Source organism: Oncorhynchus masou, chromosome 20 (assembly GCF_036934945.1).
Source record: "Oncorhynchus masou masou isolate Uvic2021 chromosome 20, UVic_Omas_1.1, whole genome shotgun sequence".
Lineage (NCBI taxonomy): Eukaryota > Metazoa > Chordata > Actinopteri > Salmoniformes > Salmonidae > Oncorhynchus > Oncorhynchus masou.
The window spans coordinates 4,110,167-4,132,201 of NC_088231.1; the positions used below are offsets into that span (position 1 = coordinate 4,110,167).

Consider the following 22,035-nt stretch of genomic DNA (forward strand, 5'->3'; position numbering starts at 1 on the left):
GTCACACCAGCTTACAGCCAGCCACCCTCACTTGAGATGAGACAGACAGAGGGGCCATGTCCCAAATTATACCCTATTCCTTATTTAGTGCACTATTTGTTTTACCAGGACCCTTGGGGGTCTGCATAGGGAATAGGGTGCTATTTGGGACGCACACCTGACTCGCTCTGTACACCCAAGGGTCCAACAAGCCACAACAGCCATGATGAATAAGACACGGTCGGCATTCCAAATGGCATCCTATTCCCTATATATTGCACTACTTTTGACCAGACCCCTAAGGACCCTGGTCAAATATAGTGCCCTTAATGGGGTACCATTTAGGACACAGCCATGATCTTCTAAAGTGGTCCTGTTTATATGTTAATTATCATCACTGGTCAGTCCGTCTTTCATCGTTGTCATGATTACCGGTTATTAATTCAATATTATACAGCATTAATATTCATGGAGTGAAATAATTAATTAAAAGCCATGCATGACAGACAGATAGAAAATACCTTTTATAAATAGTTGCTTTGTGTCGCTCAGCCAAGTGACAAGCGCTTATTATGGATTCTACTTAGTCACCTGGATGGGACTAAGTAGATGTGGGTTTTTTACGTACACACACGCATATGCATGGAACAAATGCTTACACACACACACACACATTTATTTATTTTTTTATTTTTTTTACACACACACACACACACACACACACACACACACACACACACACACACGATCTATTGAATAATACTGAACCGTGAGAGAGAACATGCGGTACAGAGGGAAAGAGGGAGACAAAGAAAGAGAGAAGCAGCAGCTTGTCGAGGGTGAGTTGAGAAGAGAGCACTAGAATAAAGGAGAGGCAGTGAAAGAGACAGTGAGCGACAGAGGTAGGAGGAGACGATCTAGAGAAGAGGGTGCACGAGACCCAGGTAGCAACGGAGGACAGAAAAAAAAGAAAAGAAAAAAAAAATCAGTATGCCTTGATCATGTTGATGAAGCTCATCGACCTGTTTTCAAAGCCTTCTCTCCCTGAGGTTCTTGATTTCCAAGAAACCCTAATCCGGGTCCCGGGTGCTCTACTATTGGATTGAGTTAATTATTATTTTATTTTTTTAAATGTAGCCTACCAATCCCAAAGGACGAAACACATCGTGCCCACAAATGGTTAGAAGCAACGGTTAGCCGTCCTATCACCTCTGAGTAGAAATGTCGGCCATCATTTTCTATTCATTTCCCATCGATACTACATATAGAATCGTCACCGTATGTCGACACCCCGCAGGTTATCGCTAACACCTGCTGCTTTTAGACGTGAGTCTATGCGGTACGTTTTGTCGTATAGAATGTAATCCTACGGTCAATAGTAGGGCCGGGACAATACCAGTATCGTGATACTCGTAAGTACGTGGCAAGGAAACTTCTTTAGGAAAACAGTTCCTAATGTTGGAAACAAACATTGTCATTCCGAGTCAGATTTATCCACTTATTTTCCAATCTATAGCAACACAATATTTTATATACAGCAGTTTTTTTTAAAGGACTAGAGAGTTCTGTCTGCTTGGTGTTTTCATTTTTGCCATGGGAATCTTTTTTTCTATACTGGTATCATCACAGCCCTAGTCAATAGAATGCTTTGACAATTCTGTCAAATGAGTCGATGACAAAATCAAGACTCTCCTTTCTACAGATTCGTTATATTCTCGAATGCTAAATAATGGCTAAGGGATAGCGGGACTTCCTTCTCTGCTTCTGTTTGAAGCCTTGGTCTAATGGTTATTTTATGGTCTTATTGGATCGTGCTAATAAGGCTGAAGAAGAGGGGATATCAATGTATTCATCTGGTTTGAGCTTCCTCTTCTGATTCTGAAACATGGGGGGAGAAGGGGAAGACCTGATCTTATCACCTGGTGATGGCAGTATTCACACATGCCATCTTGCAAGCTCACATCAACACCCAGAACCAAGACTTGAGCGAACGTCATTCCGACACGGTCAACCTAATTGGAGAGGTATGTCGTAAGTCTCTCCATTGCGCCCGTCCTCTTGCTCACGCTCTCTTCAAATGGTTTCTATTCCCCACCCACTCACTCGCTCACTCACTCACTCACTCACTCTCCCCAAAGCCAAGGACCTGCAAATCAAACCCTCCATCTAAACTCGGGCCGGGGTTCATTATCAATCCCCTAACTTCCTGGTTTCTGCATATCTATGCTCAGGGCTGTAACATGCATTTCTCATAAAGTGACTTAATTTTGTGTCAGTGCCTTCCGTTGAGGTTTAAATTATTCATCTTTAAAAAGGAGTCTGTTAAAAGGGGCAATCTAGGATTGGAACATCAATTTTTGGACTCGGCGCATAAGGTGAAACAACGCCACTGATCGTACCAGTGCATGTGTTATTGTTTTGCTGATGAAACGGAAGAGAGAAGCATCCAGCATTGTGGTATACCAAAATGGAAGTACATTCTTTGCTGTTCTATCATGCGTGCAATGATGTACTATAAGATGTTAAGCATTCATTCTACATTCACATAGCATAGATTCTATTTACACACCACTTTAAATGTCAACCTTTTTTCCATATCATTAAGGAAAGCTTTTCACCTCCCGTCAGTTGAGTGTGTGTCTCTCTCATTGGTGTGTGTGTATGCACGTGCATGTGTGTGAACCCACTGCTCTAAGACACTGGCTCCTTCCTACCCTGACAGTAACGCTTTGCATTCTGGGAATGCTGCCTCGCTTGGCGCAGAACGAACCTGTTTCCACAGTAGCATCACATCGGAGAGACACTGTAAGCCGCCCTCCTCCCTCCCACCCTCCCTCTTAAGGGAATGAGCATGGAATACGTCAGATGAAATTCGGTACTGAAATTGCATCGCATTGAGAGTGGCCTTTTGATGTTCTCACTAGGGGCTTGGTCATTCACTCAGCCCACCCTGGCTGGGTGTGGGGCATAATTCACAGGGACAGTAGCGCTGACCATGTATGTATGCATGCATACAAAATTATCAGTTTCTCTGGTTTTACTATTTATAGTTACGTGTTTGGGTAAAATGAAAATGTTTGTTTTATTCTATAAACTGACAACATTTCTCCCACATTTCTCTAAATGACCATTTTTATTTGGAAATGACAAATGGTCAAAATAACAAAAAAAGATGCAGTGTTGTCAGATCTCTAATAATGCAAAGAAAATAAGTTCATATCCACCAGATTTCACAGTGGGTGCGAGACCTGGAGAGGCCTACAAGCCACAGTGTCTCGCAAACACAGTGAAATTTGGTGGAGGATCGGTGATGATCTGGGGTTGCTTCAGAAAGGCTGGAGTCGGGCAGATTTGTCTTTGTGAAGGACGCATGAATCAAGCCACGTACAAGGATGTCCTGGAAGAAAACTTGCTTCCTTCTGCTCTGACAATGTTCCCCAACTCTGAGGATTGTTTTTTTTTTTCTTCCAGCAGGACAATGCTCAATGCCACACGGCCAGGTCAATCAAGGTGTGAATGGAGGACCACCAGATCAAGACCCTGTCATGGCCAGACCAATCTCCAGACCTGAACCCCATTCAAAACCTTGAATTTGATCTAGAGGAAGATGGATGGTCAAAGCCGAGCTGCTTATAGTTTTGCGCCAGGATGGCATAAAGTCACCCAACATCAAAGTGAAAGACTGGTGGAGAGAGCATGCCAAGACGCATGAAAGCTGTGATCGATAAATCAGGGTTATTCCACCAAATATTGATTTCTGAAGTCTTCCTAAGATAAAACATAAGTATTGTGTTGTTTAAAGAATTAATATGTACTTATGTTCTTTGCATTATTCAAGGTCTGACAACACTGCACCTTTTTGTTATTTTAACCAGCTATCATTTTCTGCAAATAAATGCTCTAAATGACAATATTTTTATTTGGAATTTGGGAGAAATATTGCCAGTAGTTTATAGAATGGGTAAATTAACATTTTGTTTTAAAAATACCTATAAATAGTACAACCAGAGAAACTGATAATTTTGCAGTGTTTTTTAAATGATTTTTATTTTCCAGATCAGTCATATTATTTATATAACTAGGCAAGTCAGTTAAGAACAAATTCTTATTTACAATGACGGCCTAGGAACAGTGGATTAACTGCCTTTTTCAGGGGCAGAACCGATTTTTACCTTGTCAGCTTGGGCAACCGTTCGGCTTCTAGCCCAAAGCTCTAGCCACTAGGCTACCCACCGCCCCACATGGTCAGTGCTATTTAAGATGAGGATAGTTTTTTTTTTTCATGAGAGCGGCCTTATTTCTATTACAGCATAATGGATGGCTGTCATTCATATTCCATTCACCCAGTTCAATGTAACAGCAATAGGTTTAGCCTACTTGAATTGATAATGACATTTTCCCTAAGCCCATTAGGAGGTTGCTACAACCTAGCCTATGAATGAAAGTTTACAACGTCGGAGCACATAGGTCGAGAGAAAAATTTGACACATTCAATTCCGCCTTGCACACTCTTGCCTGCATCTAGATGATGTATGGTGTAATCATTAGTCCAACAGTTTCAAACGAGAGTTTCTATTGCACAAATATAGGTATGAGTTCTAGTGCTGTATTGGATAGTCATAGCCAACTAGCTAACATAGGGATGCTAGGTTTGAGAGGGGTGTTTGAGTAGGCTGAACTAGCTAGCTGCATTTGCTAGTTAAGTAAGTGGGGGGAAATTAAGAAATCTCTCCCACTCTCCAGCTTCCCCTTCATTTTGGAATACATTACTTTGTTCAAAACTCTTCTGTCTTTCTCGCTCCTTGCCACATTTTATGCCCTACAGTGCTAGCTAGCTGTAGCTTACATTCATTCTCTGATCCTTTGAATGGCGAAAAGTTTATGTACATGTAATGTCATTTGAAATTCCATTGTTTCAAACCCTCTTTCGGTCTGAATAAGCCCCTAGTTGCGCTGCTATCTACAACAACCTGTGGTTTTCCTCATGTCCCTTGACCTTCATTTCAGATCACAGCAGGAAGAGTTTAATGACTCTCCCATCCAATCAACTGCGTAAACGCTCCATGAACAGCCAATCGTCACTGCTCACACTGGACATGGCCCAGGCTATTATTGGACAACTTTCATTTACCCAATCAAAGCACAGCGCTGGCCTTACAATGCAAATGACTTGGGCAATCTGCTGCCTTTTCCCTGATAAGAACAGAGTGGGTTAGAAAAAGAACATCCCTCTTCCTGATTTCCTGGCACAAAGCGTTTGGTTAACGAGTTGCCAAGCCAGTAAACCGGAATAAGTCATCGAATATAAACTCAGCAAAAAAAGAAACGTCCTCTCACTGTCAACTGTGTTTAATTTCGCAAACTTAACATTTGTAAATATTTGTATGAACATGACAGGATTCAACAACAGACAAACTGAACAAGTTCCACACAGACATGTGACTAACAGTAAATGGAATAATGTGTCCCTGAACAAAGGGGGGGGGGGTCAAAATCAAAAGTAACAGCCGGTATCTGGTGTATCTATCATGGACTGCACCAGATTTGCCAGTTCTTGCTGTGAGATGTTACCCCACTCTTCCCATGGAGGGATTGAGGGACTGATGGAGGGATTGTGCGTTCCTGGTGTAACTCGGGCAGTTGTTGTTGCCATCCTGTACCTGTCCCACAGGTGTGATGTTCAGCTGTACTGATCCTGTGCAGGTGTTGTTACACGTGGTCTTTTAAGGGAATCGTTCAAACATTGGCACATTCTAAGATCCGATGATCGTATCGGTCATGTGTTTTCGGACCTTCCCTTGGTCGTATTCTCGCGGGGCAGAAATCTCAGAGACCAATTGGTACACTGATTTACCACCCCAAGACATTCCTGAACAACGTCTATTTGCACCCCTCCTGGATGGAAACTACAAATGTAATGGCTGTGCTCAATGCAATGGCACTTACAAATGTAGATCCTTCAAACATCCCCAATCAAAGGTGTTATTACGTGCTCCACTAAGGCAGTTATTTATCTTATAACTTGTCCTTGTGGTAAGAATTGTGGGTAAAACAAAGCACGAAGTAAGTCTCAGAGCATCGTTGCAACATTAGGTGCAAAAACTTGACTTACCCAGTTGCGGCCCACTTTTGGGGAGAAAACAACTGGATTTCGTCTCTGCGTTATATTGGCATTGAATATGTCACCCTCCCTAGGAGAGGGGGTGACCGTGATAATATATTGTTAAAACAAGAGGATGCTTGGATCTTTAATTTAAAGACCCTTGCTCCCTTCGGTCTCAACGTAGACTTCGATCTGAAGCCATTCTTGTGATTTTGCCATTGTAAATGTTTGTAGGCTTATGTAGTCAAATTGTATCTAAGCTCGTACGCTATCCATTTATGTTTTTTGTATGCTATTTTAATATGAGAATTAACCAATGATATCAGGCCACACCTGGCCTGTGTGTCTAAATAGGTGTGCCTTTCTTTCGCCTCTAGGTTACACGTGGTCTGCCACTGCGAGGACGATCAGCTGTCCATCCTGTCTCCCTCTAGCGCCATCTTATGCGTCTCACAGTGCGGACATTGCAATTTATTGCCCTGGCCTCATCTCCAGCCCTCATGCCTAATTGCAGCATGCCTAAGGCACGTTCACGCAGACGAGCAGGGATCCTGGGCATCTTTCTTTTGGTGTTTTTCAGAGTCAGTAGAAAGGCCTCTTTAGTGTCCTCAGTTTTCATAGCTATGACCTTAATTGCCTACCGTCTGTAAGCTGTTAGTGTCTTTCCACAGGTGCATGTTCATTAATTGTTTATGGTTCATTGAACAAACATTTAAACGTTTAAACACTGTTTCCCATGTTTGTTCAATGAACCATAAACAATTAATGAACATGCACCTGTATATATATGTGCACATATATATATTATATATATATATATATATATATATATATATATATATATATAATAAATAAATAAAATAGCAAGGAGCATCTTGAGAAGAGACAAATTATGCCTAGGTTTTCAATTCCGATCTGTGAGACTATTAGCGAGCACACACACACGTGATGAAACATTGAAATTACTGGGAAGGCTTAGCTTAACTACATATCACATTCAATTTTTATCCTGAGGCAACACTTTAGTTGCGTAACCCTGAAATTATTTATGTTATCGCAAATTAGTCTAAAAGACCCTATTTCGGACTGTAGTGGCTGACTGTTGATGTAAAGAGGTTGACTTTCTCTGCTTGCCTATTCTATAAATGGTTGAGTTCTGATTGAATACAAGAAAATTATACCTTCCCTTGACAAGGACATCTAATAACAATGATAACGCTTATATTAGGCCCATATATTTATAATTTTATGTAGAAACGAGCTAAACCAAATTTTCAAGACACTAGACGGTTCAAAAATATCATAAAATGATAATTTAATACGACAACTTGTATATCTCCCATCATGTTGAGAAGACGCAGCGGCCATCTTTTAGCCATCGTCAACCACAGCGCTGAGTCATCTTTTGCGGCTTACCCTGAACATTCAAGGTCTGTGATGCACTTTTTCCATCTCTGCATTTAGCCTTCATTTCAGTGTCAGAAAGACCTTACTGTTGAGTAGCCAACTTTTCTTCCACGCAAGGAGAGCCAATGGGTTGCATCCCAAATGGCACCCTAGTCCCGATGTAGTACACTACTTTTCAACATGGACCATAGGGCTCTTGTCAAAAGTAGTTCAGTGCATAGGGAATAGGGTGCCATTAGGTACACATCCAATGTCTTTGGCATAACGGAGAAAGTCAAAACAACTCAGACAAATGGTAGTTGGGTCTATGACCTTCGTAGAGGGTGCCTTAGCGACAGGATATTCATCACTCTTACAACGACAACAGCCATTTGGCAGACAAATTTACCCAAAGCAAGTTAAAGCATCCATCAAAATAAGGAGGCTGAAACAACAAGAGCTAGAAAAAGAGAATGTATCTCAACCAAGATAAACTAAGCTAAAAAAAAAATAATATTAAAAACTTTTATAAAACTTTTCAAAATGGAGCGATATTACCACTGTGCTGGGATAGTCCCATCTCATAATACCTGAGATGTTGGCCTTGGGCCTCCGCTCTTATATACCGACACTGGCAGGCTGTGTGTGTGTGTGTTTGGTTTTACTACCCTTGTGGGGGCCAGAAGTCCTCACGTGTGTGTGTGTGTGTGTGTTTTTACTATTCTTGTGGGGACCAGAAGTCCTCACAAGAATAGTAAAATAAGAAAAATTGCAAGTGGAGACATTTCACCAGGGAAAATAGGACATTGAATGGGAATCAGTTGTTTGTTCCCCTCATTGAAACTGTGCGCGTGCTGTGTGCATTGGTATGTCCGGTGCGATGGCAGTAATGTGGCCATGATGACCTCCCAGGCCTTGCTCTGGAGAGTATCTATCAGTCTGTCTGCAGACAGACGACCTATTATCTAGCCCTGATTAGCAGACTGACTGCTGAGTTAAAGAGGGTTCTATTAACGTTCCAATGCATCATTAATGCTTGCTGAGCTGAACTTACAATGCCAATCATTTTCATTTCAAATCAGGGAGTCACCATTGAGACTGGTGTCTCTTACAACGAAGCCCTCCATATACAATTTCATAAAACACATCAACAATCAAATACAATATAAAACAAATAAAAATAAAGCTGAACATATATTGAACAGACAAACCTGAATATACACAAAATAGTCAGCAAAAACAAACACATTCTTCATGATAAGAATCCTCAGTTCACTGCCCGAACTGCCCAAGGGACACTAAAGTACCTACTCAAAATGTATTTTGGAGACCATTCCAAACATGTGGAGGAAGAAAACGAAAAAGGCTGACTTACCGAACTGTAGAGACCAAAGGAGTCTCCAGAGTTATCATACCTGTTCACAGGGTTGGTTAACTTGTCATTTCAAATCTTAACGGTGAATTTAGGTAAGTCGGAAGCTTGCGGGGGCAGGGCTTTGTAAACAAACAAAAAAACAAGAGCGCAATGACGTGATCTACTTGACTTCAAAAGAAGTCCGGACAACCTTTTGGTAAAGAACACAGTGATGAGTAATAAAACTATTTCCTGTGATAAAGCACAGGGCGCTATGAGAAACGGCATCTGGGGTGGGGGGGTTAAAAGTAGAGGCAGCTGCACTTTGATAAACAGTTTCAGCCTAATCAAGAACAGGTAGAAAGGATGACTGCACAATCTGCTTCCTGCTGACTAGACACACAGTATCTGTTTCTGTAAAAACAAATAGCCCACTTTCAGTCTTGGTTTAACAAGCTCATTCATATGTTTTATAAACTGTAAATCATTATAGAACCATCCGATGACTGAAGACGTAATCCATGCAAGTGAGACGATCTTACACTAAACCGAACCACCACAATAAAAGTGCGTCAGCTATGCTCACGTTCCCCGTTCACCCCGAACTAATTAAGTGTAACGACTATGCCTTGTTGAAGCTGCCCCAAACAGAGTCGGCCAGGTGGTTTGAGCCTTTGTGATGCTGGTCCAAATTGTCTCCTATTGGCCAGATGTTGCTGTCCAAGCCGCCCTTCAGCCTGACTGGCCAATGAGCATGCTGAAGCACTGAGTGACACGGAGACAGCGGCCAATAGGCATGCTCCAGGCACAGAGAGTTATGGAGACGGCAGCAAGGCCACATCTGGAGGAACCGGACGTCCACAGAGAACCGCACCATCGAGAGAGACAATCGCACCATCGAGAGAGAGAATCGCACCATCGAGAGAGACAATCGCACCATCGAGAGAGAGAATCGCACCATCGAGAGAGAGAATCGCACCATCGAGAGAGAGAGAGAGAAAGGAGCGTAAGAGAGCGTTGTATCATCCATGTCAGGGTCACTGTTCTGTTTACCCTCGGAGTTCAGCCAATGAGTCAGTAACACTGACACAGCTCTGGACAACTGTGTGAACAGGGAGAGAGACCAAAGCACCCAGCAGTCGTCATCAGCTGTGAGTTTTCCACAAGGGTCCAGGCAAACACACATTCACACACACAGAGTTACGGACACAAACACCACAAAGTTAAAGTCAAACAATGTGATGCCTCCTGACTGTTTGGCAGGAAAACCATGGTCCAAACGTTCTCGGTATGTGGCACTAACAGCTTCTGTATATTGACTCACTTATCCACAAGGGTCCAAGATAAACACAAACTCACACAGGGATATATCACAGCCACTAAGAATATACTGTTAAGCTAAACCTGTACAGAATATTGTCTGACTCACTTGCAACAGTAAAGAGCTACAGTAGTAAATACAGTAAAGGTTTACAGTAGGCCCTATTATCAGACTCACTGCTGTTTGTGGGCGAGCTCATACTGTAGGGGTGTGTCGAGTAGTCGGACAAAACAAGTATTTTATTTACAAATAGGCCATTTTCCTACGATTCTGATCCGAGAATTTTTCTTCCAAAAATATTTATCGGTTGGCAGCGCGCAACTTTCAATCAAGTGCAAGGTGCTAGAGATGGCCCTAAGAACTCAACTGGCTCGTTAGCCTGTCTGTAAAGAGAAGGGCGGGCTGTACGTTTACCCTCCTTCGCCGATTGGATAGAGCGAAGCTGTATTTCTCAGTCCACTTGCTTCACTTGCTTCACTCGCATGTTTCGGTCTGATCATTTAGATCGCTGCGGCATCCTGTTTTCCTACTACAAAACATCACTCAAATGGCGAGGACGTTGGTTCGTTTGCAAGCTATCAATAGGCATAATATCTAACAAGCAGGCCGAGGGCAGAGAAAAAAAGATGAACTGCCGATGCACATTCTGACTGAGTAACATCAAACTTTTCTGCCTGACCCACTTGTATAAATACATGTATGTCCAGATTGGCAGAACGCCTTTCCTACTGGTAGTAACAGTACTGCTCCTTTAAGCCTATACACTAAAGGTAAAAACGCCATATTGTGTGACTCACTGTTGTTTGTGGGTAAGCTCCTCCTCCTTGCTGACCAGGTCCTGCTTGAGGTTGGCCAGCATCTCCACCGAAACGTCCACCTGGCGGGAGAGCTCCGACGCCTTGTCCTCCAGGTCCTGTTTCTCCTGGCCCAGCCGCTCGCTCTCATGCTTGGCCCGCTCCAGCTCGCCGCTCTTCCTCTCCAGCTCCGCCTGCAGCCGGCCCACGCGTGCAGCTATCTTCTGCTCCACCTGCAATGGAGGAGGGATTTTGGTTCTCGTCCAGTGGTGGTGATGGGAAGTACTTTTTCATTTGAGTGTCTTGGAACATATGTAAAAAAACATAATTTTTGTATATATACATATATATATATATATATTTATTATTATTTATTTTTTTATTATGGAAAAAAGGGGAGAAATATATATATATATATATTTATTATTATTTATTTTTTTATTATGGAAAAAAGGGGAGAAAATACAAAAATATATTTTTTACTTTTCTCTTCCAAAGAGGGGTAGTGGTGGGAATAAATTCAATTAAATCAGGTGTTTCCCAAACCTCTTCTTGGAGTATTCTCAGCAGTTCCACATTAGTATTCCAGAACTAGCCTGATTCAATTAATGAGCTTGGTGATTAGGTGTGGTAGTACTGGTATACATTGAATAAATGGAATGGCTCGGGGCACTCAAGGAGAGGTTTGGGAAACACTGAAATAAATAAATAAGATGATTACCATTACCTCCTCTGAGAGTTTCTCCAGCCTCTCGTCCAGCTCCAGACGCTCAAAGGCTCTTGCCTTCAGCCTGGCCAAGCCCTCCTCATAGGCCGCCTCCACCGCGCTCGCAGCCACATTCGCCGCCACTGCCACGGCCGTGCTTTGGTTGCCGTGGGAACCGCGGGGGTCCCCTGCTGCGCTCATGGCTTTCTTCACAAAGATCTCCCCCAGGGGGAACTCTACATTGGGGATGTAGCGAGCCGCGGCGTTGGAAGTTGTGGATAAGCCGCCGAGGTCGTCCGGGCAGGGAAGCTCACGGCACGGGAAACGCCGCTCCTTGAAGTCCCTGAAGGCGGAAGGCCGGAGTTGAAGACCGTCAAAGGGGTCGTTAATGTTGTTGCTGCGGTTAATGCCGGGGACAGAAGGAGCGAGGAGAAGGTCTCCGTCGGCCACCAGGGGGAGTAGGGCAGCTGCGTCACACACGCTGTTGGACTTGGAGAGCACGTAGAGCGTCTCGTAGGTATGGTTGTACTCCAGATGGGCGCGGAGGGAGGACAGCGACCGGAAGCGCTTGTGCTCCCCGCAACGAGGACAGCGGTAGGGCAGGTCCAGAGAAGCCATTCCGCGAGAGGCCGCCGGGGGGCCCTCACGCGGCACAGCGCTCAGCGGCGCCGATACGCCGCAGGCTTACTACTCAACGAGTACTGGGCGGATCCTCTCATGGTACTAAAATAGGGGAGGTGAGGTGAGGATGGCGGTGGGAGTTAGATGAGGGCGAGAAGGAAGAGGGATGTCTGAGGGAGGCGAGAAGATGACCAAAGGCCATTCACGCCATCACACATACTGGTAGTCTGACACACACACACACACACACAGATTCAGAATCTTCTGAGGTCGTCGTTTGTTCCTCTTGTCACCGTTACTTCTGCCTCACCATTACCTTTGGCCCTGAAAGAAATAGCGAAAGAGAGTTGACATTATTTTCAGTATTTATATCGACAACACTTTTTTTTGCCTTGGAATGTATGGTGCACAATGCTATTGCAAAAATTAAAAAACAAGTGAGCGAGCATCTACTGCATCTAGCATGAGGGCTAGCTTAAAAAAAAATGTAACACGGCCGAGCTACTCTTTTTTTCTAGCTTCAAATAGGCCCATTCTTCTCCTCTGCAACTCTTCCACAGCTCCTTAGTGCACAACTACTGTCTGTCTCTCTTACAGTATGTGTTCTTGCTTTATACCTGGTAAAATAATGTTTAATAAAAACCAAAAAAATAAATCTGATTTTTTTCCCAAATTATGTTTTTACTCAACATTACAATTGTTCATAGTGAAAGAACGAAAGTGGATGTTCTGAGTCGATGTCATTGCTTCAATCATTAGATTGTTTCCGCACTGAGGAATTACCATCTTCAGATAATGTTTTTATCATTTATCTGCAGGTGATGTATCGAGCTCAAAAAAAGAATAGTAAAAGTATGCAAATCAGGGAGTCAAATTAACATCTTTCACATGTGGGATTTGACGTTCACCAAAAAGAGCCGTTCAAAAAGAGCAGCTTGTTTTCGCAAACAACCCATCCCTATTGGCGACACGGAGTGATATACAAACGCCCGCAACACAGACAAAAAGTGGGCAATATTGCTGGGAATTAAGTGGCAAATATTGTGTAAAGTATGACTTTTTAAGCCAATAGTGGCTAACCAGGTGTGGGATAATGTCAATGTTGTGTTGACTAGATAGTAGGTGGGAGCTTGCAGTGTCTAATACTTGTGCGATTTTTTTAAAAGACAGTTTGCAGTTGAAAACTTGAAAATTGCATGTCCTTTCAGAATTGTTTGGCGAGCTACTGGAAGCTTGCGATCGACCTGTTGGAGACCCCTGATCTACTGAATCATTGTATTAAGTCATATGAGTTTGGTATAGTTACAATCTAACTAAAGCAATGGTCACCAACTTGAGTCAAGATCACAGAGTCAAAATGCAAGCTGAAATCTACCTCACATCATTTTTTGTTTTACATGACAAAAACGTAAGCCTACTCAACATTAACCAATTAAAAACAGCTTTGTGCAGTAGGCTACCGCCCAGTACATTATCACTGCATATTGGCTATGCTTGAATTGCCTTGCCAATGCTGTTCTTCTCAGACAATTGTTTTTTAAATTGTAGGTATATGACACTGGTAATAGATAATGTGTTGTATTACATGTGAGGCAAATCTGAGTGAGCTTAATAAGATACACTGCTTAAAAAAATAAAGGGAACACTAAAATAACACATCCATCCGATCTGCATGAATGAAATACTCTTATTAAATACTTTTTTCTTTACATAGTTGAATGTGCTGACAACAAAAATCACACAATAATCAATGGAAATCAAATTTATCAACACATGGAGGTCTGGATTTGGAGTCACGCTCAAAATTAAAAGTGAAAAACCACACTACAGGCTGATCCAACTTTGATGTAATGTCCTTAAAACAAGTCAAAATGAGGCTCAGTAGTGTGTGTGGCCTCCACATGCCTGTATGACCTTCCTACAACGCCTGGGCATGCTCTTGGTGAGGTGGCGGATGGTCTCCTGAGGGATCTCCTCCCAGACCTGGACTAAAGCATCCGCCAACTCCTGGACAGTCTGTGGTGCAATGGTAGATGGAGCGAGACATGATGTCCCAGATGTGCTCAATTGGATTCAGGTCTAGGGAACGGGCGGGCCAGTCCATAGCATCAATGCCTTCCTCTTGCAGGAACTGCTGACACACTCCAGCCACATGAGGTCGAGCAATGTCTTGCATTCGGAGGAACCCAGGGCCAACCACACCAGCATATGGTCTCACAAGGGGTCTGAGGATCTCATCTCGGTACCTAATGGCAGTCAGGCTACCTCTGGCGAGCACATGGAGGGCTGTGCGGCCCCCCAAAGAAATGCCACCACACACCATGACTGACCCACCGCCAAACCGGTCATGCTGGAGGATGTTGCAGGCAGCAGAAAGTTCTCCATGGCGTCTCCAGACTCTGTCACATGTGCTCAGTATGAACCTGCTTTCATTTATGAAGAGCACAGGGCGCCAGTGGCGAATTTGCCAATCTAGGTGTTCTCTGACAAATGCCAAACGTCCTGCACGGTGTTGGGCTGTAAGCACAACCCCCACCTGTGGACGTCGGGCCCTCATACCACACTCATGGAGTCTGTTTCTGACTGTTTTAGCAGACACATGCACATTTGTGGCCTGCTGGAGATCATTTTGCAGGGCTCTGGCAGTGCTCCTCCTGCTCCTCCTTGCACAAAGGCGGAGGTAGCGGTCCTGCTGCTGGGTTGTTGCCCTCCTCCACATCTCCTGATGTACTGGCCTGTCTCCTGGTAGCGCCTCCATGCCCTGGACACTACGCTGACAGACACAGCAAACCTTCTTGCCACAGCTCGCATTGATGTGCCATCCTGGATGAGCTGCACTACCTGAGCCACTTGTGTGGGTTGTAGACTCCGTCTCATGCTACCACTAGAGTGAAAGCACCGCCAGCATTCAAAAGTGACCAAAACATCAGCCAGGAAGCATAGGAACTGAGAAGTGGTCTGTGGTCACCACCTGCAGAACCACTCCTTTATTGGGGGTGTCTTGCTAATTGCCTATAATTTCCACCTGTTGTCTATTCCATTTGCACATCAGCATGTGAAATGTATTGTCAATCAGTGTTGCTTCCTAAGTGGACAGTTTGATTTCACAGAAGTGTGATTGGCTTGGAGTTACATTGTGTTGTTTAAGTGTTCCCTTTATTTTTTGAGCAGTGTATATGTATTTTGTTGACTGATGGCATGTATCTGATGGTCAGTCTGAGGGGAGGGAGGGGAGCAGCGGTGAGGCTGCATCTCACTCTCCCTCCCTCCGCTGAGAAAAGGGGACAGTCTTCCAGCTGATGGCGAAACGCAAGTCACACTGCATTATTTCTGCCTCATGCACCAATTCATGTTGTTACTCCTATGACCAGAAAAAGTGAAATACTCCTCGATATATAAAAAGACAAGCCTATAATAATAATAATAATAATAATAATAATAATGTGAGTTTATCAGAACCCTGCTCATTCATTGCAGCTGGTTGTAGCGTAAGTGGAATTAGGGAGAACGTGCATTTTATGGTTTATAAAAGTTGACAGTGCTGAATAACAATTTAAACATGAAAGTACTCAAACAGCAGCTCCTCGCTGTATTCCTTGAGTCGCGCTTGTCATGGTTTTAAATGTTTTGTTAAATCCCGCAGTACCAATTCTACTCTGCGTTCGAGGCTTCTTTTACAGTCTATGGCTCCGGGAAACTGTGCAGATTAGAAGATCTGAGCTATCCGATTGGCCAGTTGTAGGCCTATAGGTGCACTTGATTTGCTCTCTGGGCCTGCCGGTTAAGCGGAATTCTACCTTCAGAGACATCAAATGGATCCAAATGGGAACACTGAATCAAGTGCAGCTACGCAAGCAAAGCCAATTTTAAAAAAACAGGAAGGCAAGGCTTTATCGTTGTTGTTTCTTTACACAAATGTTTGGTGATCGACTAGGAATGCCTTGGAGATTGACCAGTCCGCGATCGACCGGGATGGTGACCACTGAGCTAAAGCATAGCGCTAATTGAAATATAGCCACAGAAAGCACTGATGAATTCACAGGTTTCCTAAAATAACAAATCTGCATATCAGCCCACAAAAGGTGCTTGTTTGAGTCTGATGCTTGTTGAGGCAATGTGCTGCTGAGCCAACGCTGGAAACAAGAACAGACAGCACAGCATTGTGTCCCAAATGGCACCATATATGGGTCCTGTTCAAAAGTAGTGCACTATATAGAGAATATGATGCCATTTGGGACAAGCCATTTTAGAGGGGACAACTGACAGGCTGAGCTCATTTTTAGAAACATCTGACATTTCAGTGAAACAAGGTCGAGAGACTGCCGAGGATGGAAATTGCTGCTGAATGAAAGATGAAAGATGAATCATTTCCTTGCCCTACCCTTCCCCTTCAGTGCATTGGCTTATCAGTTTACTTATTACCTTTTGGTTAGCAATAAAATATAGAACGAGAGACATCTTTCGATCCTATCCTCCCCCAATTATAGATCAGAACGAGATATGATTTTGTTAAAGCTATTTCACTAGACGAGCATTATCGAATGCAGCTCCATTTAACTAATAGCCTACCAGGCTAATTCGATTATTCCTATACACATCAACGGATAAGGGTTTTATAACAGCTAAGTGACCCCCAGAAACACACAGACCAGATGGACACTGCCCGCTATAACAGATGCAAGTAGTGGAGAGAAAAAATAAAAATCGGGAACTCCTGCCAGATTCTCTTTGTGTATGGAAAGGAGAGTCTCTCTGCCCCCCTTCCCCTAGGCGCATTCCCTCGCTCTATCACTCCCTCACCGTCGCTCTCGCTCCCTCTCTCTCTCTCCGATGCATTCTGAATGGATAGACGTCGGGGCGGAGAGGTAAACACTGGGCCCATTAGTCTGTTTATTTCTGTTTACCGCCGCCCTCGCTCGCTACATCTTCAGGGCGACCACGCTAAGTAGCCAACAGTGAAGTCTAAATGGTCGACCCGGGATGCGTGTCTGGTTTACCCCTGCCGCCACGGTCAAAGCCTCACAATTCTGCTCACTTTGTGGTCTCCTCACTCGACCCTGTTTTTTCTTTCTTCCTTCTCTGCCCTTCCATTGCAGGCCTTTGATTCCTGAATTGTGCCTGTCAAAGTCATCCCGAATCTAGCGCGGCCCGTGTTGACAACGACCATATGATTTGGCCAAAACAGAGCTGGGACCTGGCTTATTCCAGACAACGAGAGTCGATGAAAACAGCACCCAAAATGACAAAAGAACTTCAGACCAAGCACGTCAAATCTGATCCCTTTCCTATTTTAATTCATTCATTTAGCTATGAATATCTCAAAGACAGTCAGTGTGAAAACAGCAGGCTACAACAGTAGGGTCCATGTTAATGGCATTTAACAGTCCAGTGAGCCCACCCAGCCATCTGCCAATTAGAGTTCGGACGCAGACCGCGAGCAGTTGGCCCGTTGCGGTTAACGTCACAACCGCAGGCAATTAACCTGAAAGTGATGCCCCTCGCTTAATTTAATCAAATTAATTCTGCATGGCATTTCGTTGGTTTTTCCAGGAACTATTGTGGCGTCCCCTGTACCGTCTGATCTAATGAGTGAAGCACGTTTAGCTTCAGCGCAGATTGTCTGCTGGGCTAAAAAAAGTCCAGCATGTGAAACGTTGAGGTCAGATACTGTATAAGTAGTGGGTACTTGTACTGAATAACAAGGAGAGACTGGTGGGTTGGAGTTTCACCTAAATCAGATCTGACAGTATTGATTGTGGAATTGACTGGGGGCCCCAACACTCAGCAACACAAAGTCTTATGAGGATCTGTTAATAGGCGAGAGCGGCATTAGTGTGCTGCTGCCATAGAGACCAGCTCTCCACACACAACCCCCTGAAGCACTACTAGAACTTCAACTCGCATACTGCAGCGCTGACAAAATCTTCATGACGTGGGACTCTGAAAATAATGTGGGCAGCACAGCCGACCTCTAACCTCACCCTAGCAAAATAGCTCATCGTGATGGCATGTCTAGTAACCCTTGAACAAATCGCCTTCGTTATGATTAGCTTGTGCCGCGTTAGTGGCGCTGCCATAGATTGGCATGACGAGCCGGACAAAGAAATCCCATCAGCGTGCCTCCCTATTCAATAGACATGTCTTCCAGACACTGATCGTGTGCGTTACAGGTCTGAGACCCAGCGGATTAGGCAGAGTGGGCTTTTAGGCATTCAGTGGAGGGGGATTAGGCGTGAGGCTCTACAATGCTCATTAACATACCACGCGGGTATGATAGTAGGCATAATAGCCTGGGCACAGACACATCCTGACCCAGATCAGACGTGTTCTCATACACCGCGATCCCTAGACCTTGTGCCTGGGTTCAACAAGTGTTTGTTGTCTTTCAAACACTTTTGGAGTGTTCACCTGTGCTTGCCTGGGAGTGTCAGATGGGCAGGGTTTGCATTTTTTTGGGGACTACTCTATTAGTTACATTTCTGCCAGGGTAAGCTCAATTAATCCGTTTTTGAAAGAAGAAAAATTACAATTTGGATCGGAGGTGATGTGTTGTGCTCCCTATGGACTAAGTCATGGAGAAACAAATGCACTATATGGCTGCAACCCAATTCTCCACGAATGTGCACTTTCTTGCATGGATTTAACAAAATGGTGGAAACTCCCACCTTCCAATGCACACCATTTCATGCTTTTAAATGAAAGGGAATTGCCAAGGGCACACTTCTGGAAAAAGAGTGGGAAAAATCGTCTAGAATGGGAAGAGTACTGCCAGAGTAGAACGCTCATTAAACCAGGAAGGCCATGGTCAGAGACGATAAAAGACACACCCAGAGAGATTTAATTGGCCAATTGGGTGGGAAGGAAGTGAAGCAGCTTGTCAGTCACGTGTCACTTCCTTTGACAGGAATGCAATCGTTGGCATCCAACTGGCCTGCTCTCACAGTAAGAACTCACTTGGATGTACAGTACTGCTTTAGCATACATAGACACGTGCACCCCGGGAAGGTTTACCCACACACTTTCGCTTGACACAAAATAGCCCCTTCTAAAGCATTCTCCTCAATAACTGACTGTGTACACATCCAGTTCCAAACAGAACAGGAGACAGAGATGAAGCAATCTGAGGCGCCAATGACACCACAGGGAGATCCTGTCGATGCAGCGTTTACCTCAGTCAAACATAAACACACTCAAGCTGTAGGCCACTCACTGCCTGCAATATCCCCCACCCGCCTGCAGTACATGCAATAGTCATATACAGACCCGGGTTCAAAGAGTATGTGCTATTGGTCATATACTTTCGCTTCAACAGGTGTCTCCAGTTTTGTTGACATATTGCCGTTGGTGATGTATCCCCTTTCCAAACATACCCGATTTTGCCAATGGAACAGTCACAGAAGTGCAAAACCCACTGCACTTGGCACTTCAGGCAGGTTAAAAAGGGTATATGAAAGAAAACAAATACTATTTGAACCCAGATCTGGATGAACGGTATACCACTCTTAGGGCTGTGGCGTAATTGAATACCCATGTACCTGACAGTCAGTCGTGGATCAAAAATAGGCCTACATTCATTTTTGGATGAACTTTATTTTCATGTAGATAAACTTGACCTAATAACGGGAGTGTTCACTTGTGATTATAAGTATGGTGGCACATTTTGGGGAATATTCAGAGATGGAAACTTTCCATGGGAATTAACAGAAATATATGCAAATTAATACCATTTAAATGTAGATGTTTTTTTGCATTAGATATATTTACCATATCATATGGACACAGAAACATAAATAGACAATTGCAAATTATTAAACCATTCCATATAAAAAAAATGTAACTGTTAAACTACGAATTGAACTTTTAAAAAGTTCACTCTTCACAAGGGATGATTTCACTGAACAACGAAAGGGAATATTGTTTGATCCATCGCATCTCCCAAAAACGTTTTCAACATACATCTGTAAAATGATCATCTACAAACTAAAGCTTTGGTTGTCTTCCTCTCAGGATTCCATGTCTTCTCCCTGGACCTCTTCAATGTCTACCTCTTGAACATCAGACTGAGGCCTCATCTTCAGTCACTTTCCAACCTTGTTGAGGATGGCTCGTTGTCAGGCTCTAAAAGCCTCAAATGTACAGATAAATAGCTAAAACGGAACCTAAACCGTCTGCGCGCGTGCGCCATCGTGCATACATTTATTTTGTCCCCCTACATCAAACGCAATCACGACACGCAGGTTAAAATATAAAAAAAACTGAACCAATGACATTAATTTGGGGACAGGTCGAAAAAAATTGAACATATATGGCAATTTAGCTAGTTAGCTTGCACTTGCTAGCTAATTTGTCCTGGGATATAAACATTGAGTTGTTATTTTACCTGAAATGCACAAGGTCCTCGACTCCACCAATTAATCCACACATAAAACGGCCAACCGAATCGTTTCTAGTCATCTCTCCTCCTTCCAGGCTTTTTCATCTTTGAACTTATATGGTGATCGCATCTACACTTTCATGGTATTACCACGATGACCGGTGAAACAGTCTTTCAATTACGCACGTGGGTATGGTTAAATGCATGTCATAAAATACACTGCTCAAAAAAATAAAGGGAACACTAAAATAACACATCCTAGATCTGAATGAATGAAATATTCTTATTACATACTTTTTTCTTTACATAGTTGAATGTGCTGACAACAAAATCACACAAAAATTTTCAATGGAAATCAAATTTATCAACCCATGGAGGTCTGGATTTGGAGTCACAATCAAAATTAAAAGTGGAAAACCCTTAAAACAAGTCAAAATTAGGCTCAGTAGCGTGTGTGGCCTCCACGTGCCTGTATGACCTCCCTACAACGCCTGGGCATGCTCCTGGTGAGGTGGCGGATGGTCTCCTGAGGGATCTCCTCCCAGACCTGGACTAAAGCATGGAGCAAGACATGATGTCCCAGATGTGCTCAATTGGATTCAGGTCTGGGGAACGGGCGGGCCAGTCCATAGCATCAATGCCTTCCTCTTTCAGGAATTGCTGACACTCCAGCCACATGAGGGGTCTGAGGATCTCATCTCGGTACCTAATGGCAGTCAGGCTACTTCTGGCGAGCACATGGAGGGCTGTGCGGCCCCCCAAAGAAATGCCCACCGCCAAACCGGTCATGCTGGGGGATGTTGCAGGCAGCAGAACGTTCTCCACGGCGTCTCCAGACTGTCACATGTGCTCAGTGTGAACCTGCTTTCATCTGTGAAGAGCACAGTTCGCCAGTGGCGAATTTGCCAATCTAGGTGTTCTCTGGCAAATGCCAAACGTCCTGTACGGTGTTGGGCTGTAAGCACAACCCCCACCTGTGGACGTCGGGCCCTCATACCACCCTCATGGAGTCTGTGTCTGACCGTTTGAGCAGACACATGCACATTTGTGGCCTGCTGGAGGTCATTTTGCAGGGCTCTGGCAGTGCTCCTCCTGCTCCTCCTTGCACAAAGGCGGAGGTAGCGGTCCTGCTTCTGGGTTCTTACCCTCCTACGGCCTCCTCCACGTCTCCTGATATACTGGCCTGTCTCCTGGTAGCGCCTCCATGCTCTGGACACTACACTGACAGACACAGCAAACCTTCTTGCCACAGCTCGCATTGATGTTCCATCCTGGATGAGCTGCACTACCTGAGCCACTTGTGTGGGTTGTAGACTCCGTCTCATAATACCACTAGTGAAAGCACCGCCAGCATTCAAAAGTGACCAAAACACCAGCCAGGAAGCATAGGAACTGAG

At 44.0% G+C, this 22,035-nt stretch overlaps 1 protein-coding gene across 1 annotated transcript in view; it reads right to left on the bottom strand.

The window, feature by feature from the left end:
* LOC135506707 (F-box only protein 41-like) overlaps window positions 1–22,035 on the bottom strand; it is a 97,418-nt gene that overhangs the window by 55,887 nt on the left and 19,496 nt on the right. Inside the window, exons 2-3 of the mRNA XM_064926047.1 lie at window positions 11,665–12,588; window positions 10,941–11,170 (exon numbers count right to left, since the gene is read on the bottom strand). Of these exons, the coding sequence (XP_064782119.1) occupies window positions 10,941–11,170; window positions 11,665–12,261 (827 nt within the window). The 5' untranslated portion in view covers window positions 12,262–12,588. The remainder of the gene's footprint in view (window positions 1–10,940; window positions 11,171–11,664; window positions 12,589–22,035) is intronic.